Here is an 11340-nt window from a genome sequence, read left to right as displayed (position 1 = left end):
TGTTTGGCATTGATAATGTCCATTATATATAAGTCAATAAGATAATAGATTTTAGTGGGGGAAAGCATATTGTCAATAATGCAAGTGAGAAGTAATGCAACATTCTGTGAATGGTTCCATGTGCACACATTGCAGATATTGCACAAGTGATAACGATTTGTGTTTTTGACTTCTTGAGAAGATGAAGCTTCAGACTTTAAACTCCAGAAACAAAGAAAGACATCAGCAACTCAAGACACTAGAAAATGATTTTTGAACTTCAGAATGTGTTGTACATGAGTTTCCAATATAGCTGCAAGTCTGGAATATTGTTGTACCCTGAAATGCAACAGAAGTTCTTGTTTAGTTACTTAGTAACAAATGCGCTCTGTATCGACATGAATAAATCCCATGTCACCTCCCATTTGTTATTATGACAGATGTTCCTATGTAATGAGGAAGGACAGGTTCTTGGTGCATATCTGGTGAAGAGTTCAATGCTGGACTTGGGTTTCTGTAGCCAAAAGAATTCTTCTCATCAGCAGCATATCCTCGATGTTCCATGATATAGCCTGTAACAGCACAAGGTGATCCTTGGAAAGTGTGCTTTGCAAAGAACTGGCCGTAACTTAAGGATCCAAGCTGGGTTTGTCCTGAAGTCCCCATGCACAATGGCTCCTGCTGTTCACGTACTCTCCCTTCATTCAGTTTTGTTGTGCCCCGAACATTATTCACGCTGTCTGGGCTGGCTTTGTGAGGATTTCCACGTTCATACTGGAGCTCTTTCATACAAATCCTCCTAGTTTGTTCATATGGTGTTTGGACTGGTAAAAGCTGTTGGTTTACCCTTGCCACTGACTTGGCTGCATCACAGTCTGATTTAGCTAACAAAGAATTATTCAAAGAGGGTGAAAAACACTTCCCATCATTGCATAATTTCTCCTGAGAATTGTGTTTGAACAGTACCTTACACTCTTCCTTGACAACATGCTGTGTGGCCTGCAGTACTTCGATTTTGTTTTGCTTTACAGGATTAATGTAAGGTTCTTCCTTATATTTGTTGTTTGGTCTTGATGATGCACAATTTGAGAAGGTGGCAGATGTTCCTCCTTCACAATGCCGACTGTTAGTTAATGCACCTAAATGAAAAAGAAAGTATTAAGAAAGTGTTAAGCACAATGTGATGGGAATGCAATAGATGTTGAATGAGTACTAAATTGGTGACTGCTGTTTCTAATTAGCTTAGTTTGTTTGGTCAACGTTCAATTATTTTCAGCCTCCCATTTCGGTGCTAGCAAATCAATATTTCAAGAGTCCTAATAAGAATTCCACTTAATTTTGCAAAATGAGACGAGTGTTTGATTTATTATTAAAACAGAAACTGTACCATATGTTGTCTCTGGTATTTTGGAACACTGGGAATAATAAAGGGAACTACCATGCCCATTTAATTTTTATAGACAAATGTACCTTCCATCACTGTTTAGCCTAGCTTGTGAATTCCATTGACATATATAGGATAACAGATGATCTACAATCAGTTATAAGCTAGTAATTAAGCTGAGATGTTCTGACAATTGAAAGGAATGATGACTTTAGTAATCCATGTCAATACACGAGATTGAAAAGCAGCTATGGTATCAATTATTAGGCTTAAATTAGGCTACTGGTTTTGCAAAGTGATAGATAACATAAACAATCAGTTAACAAAGGTTATCAATTTAAATGTTTGTTGCATAATTTTTTAAAAGTGCTGTAATAGCTTGTTCTGCCACAAGGAGCTCAAGGGATTTTAAAAATATTTAAAATAAGTATCAAAATACTTTAAATAAATTAAATATTAAAACATTTCAAACAAATATTTTATGCATAAAATATTTTGGGAAAATTGCTTCATTTCTGAAAAGTGTCAGTTAGTTGTTAACATTAATAATACCAGAGAATGTCAGTGACACACAACACTCTGTTTAATGGCAAAGTACTTGGGCTATGCCCAGCAAGTCCGAGAATAGAGATTAATTATTGTAACTTTCTTTTACATTTGAATGGGAAGACTAAAATAGCCACTTGTAATTCTAGCAGTTATCACTTAACATTGTGTACAGTTATACAGTGGGATAATCAACAGCAGACAGCTAATTCAAATCATGACATAAACTATTTTTAAACTATATTTTGAATATAAACAGGGCTAGAACAGTAAGATGTATTTTAAACTGATATTTTGTTAAATGTTGTGCGTGAGCTATTGGGAGAAGTTGAATAGACTGGAGCTATTTTCTCAGAGTGTCGGAGGCTGAGGCGTGACCTGGTAGAGGTTTATAAAATCATGAGGGGCATGGATAGGATAAGTAGACAAGATCTATTCCGCAGGTTGGGGGAGTCCAAAACTTGAGGGCAGAGGTTTAGCTTGAGAAGGGAAAGATTTTAAAAAAAACTAAAGTGACAACTTTTTCATGCAGAGAATGGTGCTTGTATAGAATGAGCTGCCAGAGGAAATGGTGGAGGCTGGTACAATTACAGCATTTAAAAGGCATTTGGATGGGTATATGAGTAGGAAAAGTTTAGAGGGATATGGGCCAAGTGCTGGCAAATGGGACTAGATTTATATTAGGACAGCTGGTCGGCATGGATAAGTTAGACTACTGTGCTTTTCCAGCACCACACTCTCGACTTTAATCTCCAGCATCTGCAGTCCTCACTTTCGCTGAGTTGGACCGAAGGGTCTGTTTCTGTGCTGTATATCTTTATGACTCTATGGTGAGCAATTAGAGTTTTATTTAGGAATGTAGATAATCAGACATAAATTAACAGGAACATTTTGATTGTGAATCTTTTTTGACATTTCATTATCTGAACGTTTTAATGTTTTCCTTTAAAGCATTCTATTTTAATGATGTACAATGTGGCTTTAAAATAACACCATTTAATAACTTATAGAAACTGTGCTTAAGACTTTCATGAAAGCAAACTACTGACAGGAATTGGGCAGTGTAGCGACTCAGCAATTAGCACTGCAAAAGGGACCTGGGTTCAATTCCACCCTCGGGCAACTTTTTTTTATGGAATTTGCAAATTCTTCCCATGTCTGCATGGGTTTCCTCCGGGTGCTCCAGTTTCTTTCCACAGTCCAAAGTCCAAAGATGTGCAGTTTAGGTGAATTGGCCATGAGAAATACAGGGGTAGGATGGGTCTGGTTGGCATGCTGTTCAGAGGGTCAGTGTGGACTCAATGAGCCAAATAGTCTGCTTGCACACTGTCGGGATTCTAAATACAATATGCTCTGTCAGATAAGAGATTACAAAAAGGGTCCATTCACCTATGTATAATCCCTTGGCATTGTTCAAAGAGCAGAGTGGAATTCTCTTTGATGTCCGGATCAGTAATCTCTCTCAACTAGCACCACTAAAAATGAATTAACTTATTACACACTGCATTTGCTATTTGTGGGATCCAGCTATATATAAAAAAACTATATTAAAGCATTGCTATATTTGGCTGTACATCAGTGATTGCACCTAAAAGAAACGACTTGACAGCAAATGAAAACTCTGTGTAAAATATACATTCTTAAGTGGCTGTTAGTGGAACAGCATAACTTACACTGATAATTCTGTCCAGAGCTGTACTGGGATTCACTGATAAGATGATCTTGTAGATTCTTCGAGGGAGACTGACTGTGAACTGATGATGAGCTTGTCAGATGCCAGCAGTTATCACTAGTTGCCTGAAATGCACCCACATAGAACCTTGCTGTTTCACAAGGTGACCTTTGACTTTGAGCTATCCGACGAGGCGTCATCTGTTTTTTGCTGGCAAGCACTTGGGGGTCCAATGGGAAGTGTCCATAGGTATAGGTGAGGGGGTGTCCATGTGACGAGGTATAAAGCAGTTCATTGTTCTCCTGGTGAGAAGTGTCTTCCTGGGGTGATACAACGTTCAGCATACGGCTTCCTCCCCAACTACTAGTGTGGCCACAATCAGCTTTCTCAGTGTGGAATGAATTATATTGCTGAAAATATGAAGGAAAGAAAAGGAATGTCAATTTTAAAGGGGGTCAAAAGAGGAATTTAATTTCATTTTATAACCTCCTCTAAAGCTGTATAAAAAAAAGAGGATGCATACAGTTTTGTCAATATTTATATCATCCACATTCTCATTTCCATGAAGTTGATTATATTAGATTTTCTAGAGAATATTTTTAAATGGTTCCCAGAATATTAGCCAATCTTTGTAAATTCTAATACCTATGGGAGCTCATTTCCTTTCCCAAGTCCTGATGAAATCAGAGACATTTATAATTTTTCAACATTAGTACCACACAGAAGAAAGCTTTCTTTTCATTTGTGCAAGGATCCAACAAATCATTGACATAAATCAGCTCTGAGCTCTGCTAAAAAAAGACTTTAAAACCAGTTTCTGTGATTCTAATTATTTTACTTGATTTTAGAAAGCACAAAGGGAGTCTTCATGAAATTTTAACAAATGTCCTTATTCTCCTTGCAATTCCTTCTCATTGAATCATCCTTCTACATTACATCTTTTCATCTGATTTTTATTTCTTTAAAGCAGTCGGCAATCTGTTGCTATGTCATTTAATGTTAAACGTGTTGCCAATGGGAAACAGCCAACACTCAATTCAAAGGATGTATGGCGCTTAGCACAGTTCAACTCTCAAAACCTTCTCATTTGTATCCTTATGCAAAAATAGGCTTCTAGAGTATTCACAAAGTTGATTTAATTTTTAATTTTTTTATTGATACAATTTGATACTGTTATTCTGAGTAAGAAACATTAAGTCACATTTTGCTTCACTTGACTTCCACAGATATTTTAGGCCAAAACTTTGGTCCAAACATAGGGATGACCCCACAGTTGACAGAGGAGACATTACATTAAGCCTTATTGCCTGTATGCTGGGTCCAATAATTCTATAGGCAACATTAATATAACAGTTTAACTTGTTATTTATTTCATTGTTTTTTGGGCCTTGGCTGAGCACAAATTGGTTGTTGCTTATAATTATATTATAGCAGTGACTGTACTTCAGAAGGATATAAAGGGGTAGTGGTAGCATGGCAGTATTGTGGCGGACGAGCAAGCCAGAGCATTAATGATGACCAGATAACCACTATCAGTTGTCTCTCCTCACAATTTAGTTTTTGGAGTCCAGGACTGAAAAGTTGGGGTTGTTCTTGCTATTTTTTTGGATGCCTTTGGAGATCCAAAATGATGTCCATGATGTGCACTCACACTTAGGGTGAATTGGAACAAATGCCATGTTGGTAAGGACATTAGCACATACTCAGTGAATAGCTGTTGGAACTACCTGGGTCAGACAGGTTATGTTATTAATCAGCATGCAATGCTGATGTGTTGCCAGTGTCATCCTGGAGCTCAAAGCTCAAATAAACATCTTCTGTAACCTCAGACAGCTGAACACACATTCTACAGGAGGAAACTCCCCACCAAGTGCTATTGAAAGCAATCATTGACTACTTATATGTTAGCTGCCTGATTGATTTCTTCCGGCTGTTGCTACCATTCGAAAAATATTTGTGCTTTTGATAATTTTTAAAGTTGCTAAATCTGACAAGGATTGGTGTGACAAGTGTAAAAGGACATTTCACTAACTGTAAGTTTTTATGCAAACCAGTTGCCCCCAGACATGGCTGAATTATTTGACATTCTCATCGGTATAAAACATTATTTAGAGAATTTTTGTTTGTTTCAGTGACTGGGGAAGTAGTTACAGATCAATGTCAAGGTTAACAATCCATTCAATGGCTCCAGATACCACAGATTGAATGGCTGTGATCTCACTGGATTCTTCCTCATCCTCAATATCCTATTATTCTTCCATCACTACCTGAGTATCTTAAAGGAGAAACACATAAGGGTAAGATTAGGTTGTGGGATTGAGGTGCATAGTAGTAAAGATGGGGAAGAGTTGCAGACTTGCATCATCTACCACTTGTCAGTCTGAAGCGTGTGTGAAATGAACAAGGTTAGGATGAAAGAAATGAGCGAGGTATGAGGATGCTGTTATTCTTGATGGTCTCAGACCTTCCATAAGTCACATCAGAGTAGGGGAATGCACTGTCTCTTTCATAGGGTTTATGACATGCAGTCATTCCTGAATCTCCTGCTGCCACTGTTTCTATGTCATCTTGAACTGGAACGAAGAGGAAAGGGTGTCAGTGATTGTGGTGAAACATTTTAGGTGATGTGATGGCTATGATTGAATAGTTGGTTTCTAGTTGTACACAAGCTGTGAGAAATAGGTGTGAGGCTTGCAACAGTGCTGAGTCTATAAAGGTGAATGGAAAAATATGAATGTCAGGATTGAGCCCTGATGATTGGAAATGTTGGGAGGTGAGTGATGGAGTGGGAGCAAGGCAGTGGTGAATTGAGAAGTAGCAGAGGATTGTGGTGTATCTGGAAAGATACGTCATTTGAGAATGCATCTACTAACTTTAGTCACTGAACTTCTGGCTGTACTGTATCCAGCTCCCTTGACTTGATTCCTAACATTGATTTTGACATATATGTGTTCTTATTGCCTTTGGACAATTTATCTGGCCTGTGGGCGCAAAGTATTTGTCCATTCCACCTCCTTTACCAAGACCTCTAATTGCAAGGTCCATGAAGCTTTGAGCCAATGCTTTCTCATGACATTTTTTCAATGTCTCTTCAGTCAGATTCATTTATCACATGAGTGCCAATGCTTGGTGCAACCACAGTCTTATTTGCCCTTTCTAAGGTGTAAGCTAACTTTAAACAATGCAGGCTAACTTTAACTAGTGCTGGTTAATCATGATATTGAGCCCTGCTAACATACCCAGTGAATTAGTATTGTGGTTAACACTGGCTAGATGCAGTAATCACTGAAATGGGAGGCAGCATGACATTGGCATACTTCTTGGAATGCAATCAATAAGTTGGTTAATCATGCTTTCTGCTCATTTTCATGGGTTATTGACTTTAGTCTCCTCTAATGTTTTTGAAGCCTGATGAATTATTCCAATATGTAAAATTACTCACTATAAGATGACTTATGACATTATTCAAAGATTGTCATGTTATGCGGCTCTATTCAACTTACACAGTTTAACTGTTTTCTGTATTGCTTCCATCAATGTTAATTCACTGGTCCAATACAGTACCAAGTTGTAGAAGGATAATATAGTACAGGAGACCTTCAGCCACCATATCTGTGTTTGCCAACTAGCCTGACTTACCTGGTTTTCCTATAGCCTCGCATATGTTTCCCCTTCAAGTTGCTTATGCAATTTCATTTGAAAGTTATTACTGAATCAGCTTACACCATCCTTTCTGGTGGTACTTTCCAGATCATAACAGCTCACTAGTTAAAAAACAAACACCAGGAGTTTCACACTCTCCAGGTTTTACTTGGAAGTTTTCAGATGCAACACGAGTGGAGTGCTGCTAACTGCCTCCAGGACTGAGAAGAACAAATATCACCCAGGGTTCAAGTTCCTTTATACTATCCAATGAACTACATTGCAAAATGTAGTGCCTGCTCTTTCGATTAAAAAAAATCCAGTCTCTAATCTAATCTCTCTGTGGTTCAAAAGCCTGCAGCCTGCCAGTACACATTAGTAGACACCAGTAGACGATGGATATTTAGATGAAATAGAGTAGGACATTTGCTGTGAATGAGTTTACAGTCTTCTGGCAAGGAGCATAAAAATGGCAATAAATATCAGAAACTTAAAATGATCAGTTTGAAGAGTTACTGAAAAAGAACTAGGCTACTTTTCAGTTCAGTTCTCCAACCATTAAGTGTTTAATTTTACATTAAGTGGAAGTCCAATGTATGACTATAAATTGGAAATAGGTTTTCATTAAGAGATGCATATACAGTGCTCCCCTTATTTGACTCTCCGGAATTATTACTGAGCTGAAAAGCAATGAGGATTTAAAAGTAAACATGTAGCCCAAATCTTGCAGTTGCCATTTCCATCTCTAAATTCATGTTTGAATATGTAATAAAGAATTCAGTATGTGCTGGTTTGGATACCTTATGCTACTGTAAAACAGCACTGTGCATGGCAATAGCCCTTTGTGTATCATGTTCTAATATGTCAGATGTAGGTTTGGGCTTATTACTCTCCACAGTTCTTGCCCTCGGCCAGGCTGTCAGTGAGAAGTCGAAAATACAAGCCAAGTGCATCCCCATAGGGAGTAAGTAAAAGTCAAATGAGTCATCCTGGATGATTTTTGTACACTTCCTATTGCTTTAATCAAGAAAGGCTTTGCCAGAGAGGCCCACAATCAGCTCATCTGCTTTTTTTCATCACATCCTTCAATTTGCACCACACCACATTCCAGTGGGATATACTGCTAGGAAATGGGCCAGAGTAACTCATGGTGACCCTTCCTATAAGAAAACATCTGCCCTCTGTTTCAGGCTTCTCCTTCACAACTATGCTGTGAATACATGCAGACATTAATTTTCATACTTTATGCATAGCAAGCTCAATTCTTCAACATCCTACCATATCTGCACAAATGGGTCGGGGTCATAATATTCCATAATATGCACCTGCGGATAAGGAGATGTCTTTAGTTTTGATTTCAACTTGGCAATTTTGGGCTTCAGTTGCTTTTGGCTTTCATGTGAGGTAGGCAGCAGCATCTTATATGGGAATGAGGACTTGGTGGCTGTAGTCTGGTCCAGTGACAGTTGTAGCTCTTTGTATTCAATGTCCCTGCAACATAAGATTCAATAGCATTCTAATGTGTGGTGATAATTTTAAAACAGCATTAAATATTAGATTATCCAAAATAATCTTAAAAATCCAGTGACCATTTAATGCAAATTCATCGACTTTGTTTTTGAAAATAGCTCATGAAGGAAATTAAATCCACAAGTGTTCAAACAGCAGTATTAACTGTAAGTAATTGCCAGCTGTATATCCGCTTAATATCCCAATCTGTCTCTTTGTCAGGCACCAGCTGATAGACTTGTCGTGGTCATTTCCTTTTGACCAGGACTGCCTGTCAGACATCTGGAATGTGCCTGGTGTACTATTGATTTCATCAGATCACGAGTGCTCACAAAGCCCGTTTTTGCATATTAAAAAAAATTAAACTGAAAATTTATTGCACTTTGATGTTCAGCAGGAACTGCCTGTTGAGAAGATGACTTGTTTTATTTCCTGCTGCGTAAAATCACAAGACTGTGAATTCATAGAAGATAAAGCTTGATGAGTTGTATTATCTTATCAAGAAAAGCTTTTAATGGTTTTGTTTTACACTCATTATTTGTGATTCCACTTGATTTAAAATATTACATTTTGTTAAATGCAGTTTCATTTGCAGGAGTGGGAAATAACAACTTATCATGAAACATAATCTAACAACATTTCTCAAACACTAGGTACAACATTTAATTGGTATAGTTAATGAAAAGATAAGTAATACAGCTGCATAATAATAGTACTGTAGCCTGTTCAGACATACTATGACACATGCTATGGAGCTGGTGGGATGAGTCCAGGCCTTTCAGTGCAGGCATGCTGCAGTGGCCCAGTGAAACTCAGCAAAAGCTGGAAAAACAGCATCTCATTTACTTCTTGGGAACCCCCGCAGCATCAGGACTCAATATTAAGTTCAATAGTTTTCACGCCTGAACACCTTCTTCCCTGTCTTTTACCCAACCCTATACTCCATCCCTGTCATCACATGAGCTGTTTTCAGCATAGCCAACCCATTTTCACCCACTTATGGTTCCCATCATCAGTTTTTCTTTCTCCCTAGTACAATATCATCCAGCCTTTTGTCTCCCTGACTGTTGTCCTCTCTCTCTCCCTCCCCTCTGGGCTCCATCTCTGTCTATCCTTCATTCCTTACTCCCACCCTCCCATCTTGTCCTCAGCATATATGCCACCTTTTCTTAGCTACTGTCAGTTCTGAAGAAGGGTGACTGGACTCAAAAAACATTAACTCTGCTTTCTCTAAACAGATGATATCAGAACTGCTGAGTTTCTACAGCAATTTCTGATTTTATTTTATCTGCATAGAGTTGCAGGTGAGCAGAAAACTACCTTGGAGCTATTAGGTATATTATTATAATATTCAACCTGGTCTTTACCTATAGTGTTACCGAACTATTCTGCTTTAACAGCCAGTGCATTGGTTTCCTCAATGATCAACAACCCACTAGGGTCACTGAAACAAGTATATTGCTTCTGTGGAACTGGCAGGCTGGGAGGGCTTTGAATAGAAGATCTCCAGCCAAGTCTATACACAGCAGTCCTTCTCAAAAGATCATTTTTTAAATTCATTCATTCATGGATTATTGGCATCGGTGATTGGGCCAGTATTTATTCCCATTCCTAGTTCTCCTTGAGAAGATGATGGTGAGCTGCTTTTGTGAACCATTGCAATCCGCGTGTTGTAGGTAGACTCACCATGTTGTTAGCAAGAGAATTCCAGGATTTGACGTAGCAACAGTGAAGGAATGGTGATACATTTGCAAGTCAGGATGGTAAATGGCTTGGAAGGGAATTTACAGGTTGTGATGTTTCCATGCATCTGCTGCTCTTGTCCTTCCAGATAATAGTCATCATGTGTTTGGAAGGTGCTATCGAAGGAGCCTTGGTGAATGTCACCGGCTGGTCATTGCTAACTTCTTGGAACCTAATTAGTTGACTTGTCTTGTGCTTCATTCAACACTTCTCTGCTGTCATTCTTTAACAGAGTGGAGTAACTTGTGCAATTCAACCTTGTATCTCTGATGAAAAACAGGAGCTGCAAAAGCAGCATCGACCACTAAGTGTCAGCAGCACCAAGAACAACATCAATAGCTGTCACTGCCTTCTGATCATTGTGTGTTGAAAAGTGACTTGGGATATCTTGAGAACATCCATGGTTTGATTTGGTGCTACATAGATACAAGTGTCTAGTCCATCATTCTTTTTTACTTCTTGCTTTCAGAATCAGTAGGTGTAGGTCTAGGGAGCAGAGCCACACAATGGAACTCTGGTTTAGATTAGATTAGTTTAGATTAGATTCTCTACAGTGTGGAAACGGGCCCTTCGGCCCAACCAGTCCACACCAACCCTCCGAAGAGTAACCCACCCAGGCCCATTTCGCTCTGACTAATGCACCTAACACTATGGGCAATTTAGCATGGCCAATTCACCTGACCTGCGCATCTTTGTGACTGTGGGAGGAAACCAGAGCACCCGGAGGAAACCCATGCAGTCACAGGGAGAATGTGCAAAGTCCACACAGACAGTCGCCCAAAGCTGTCCTACACGAGGGACGTTTATGTACAGTGAGCTTCATGTATCCACAAGACAAGCCCCTGAACACACTAGAGATAGCGGA

General features: G+C 38.8%; 1 protein-coding gene across 1 annotated transcript in view; it reads right to left on the bottom strand.

The window, feature by feature from the left end:
- Positions 1-380: 380 nt before the first annotated feature.
- sim2 (SIM bHLH transcription factor 2) overlaps positions 381-11340 on the bottom strand; it is a 98118-nt gene continuing 87158 nt past the window's right edge. Inside the window, exons 9-11 of the mRNA XM_060833207.1 lie at positions 8549-8714; positions 3583-3991; positions 381-1118 (exon numbers count right to left, since the gene is read on the bottom strand). Coding sequence (XP_060689190.1) covers positions 394-1118; positions 3583-3991; positions 8549-8714 — 1300 coding nt within the window. The 3' untranslated portion in view covers positions 381-393. The remainder of the gene's footprint in view (positions 1119-3582; positions 3992-8548; positions 8715-11340) is intronic.

This window comes from Hemiscyllium ocellatum, chromosome 12, assembly GCF_020745735.1.
Source record: "Hemiscyllium ocellatum isolate sHemOce1 chromosome 12, sHemOce1.pat.X.cur, whole genome shotgun sequence".
Classification (NCBI taxonomy): domain Eukaryota; kingdom Metazoa; phylum Chordata; class Chondrichthyes; order Orectolobiformes; family Hemiscylliidae; genus Hemiscyllium; species Hemiscyllium ocellatum.
Note: the sequence above shows the minus strand (reverse complement) of the source record. Positions and strands in the feature narration are given on the sequence as shown.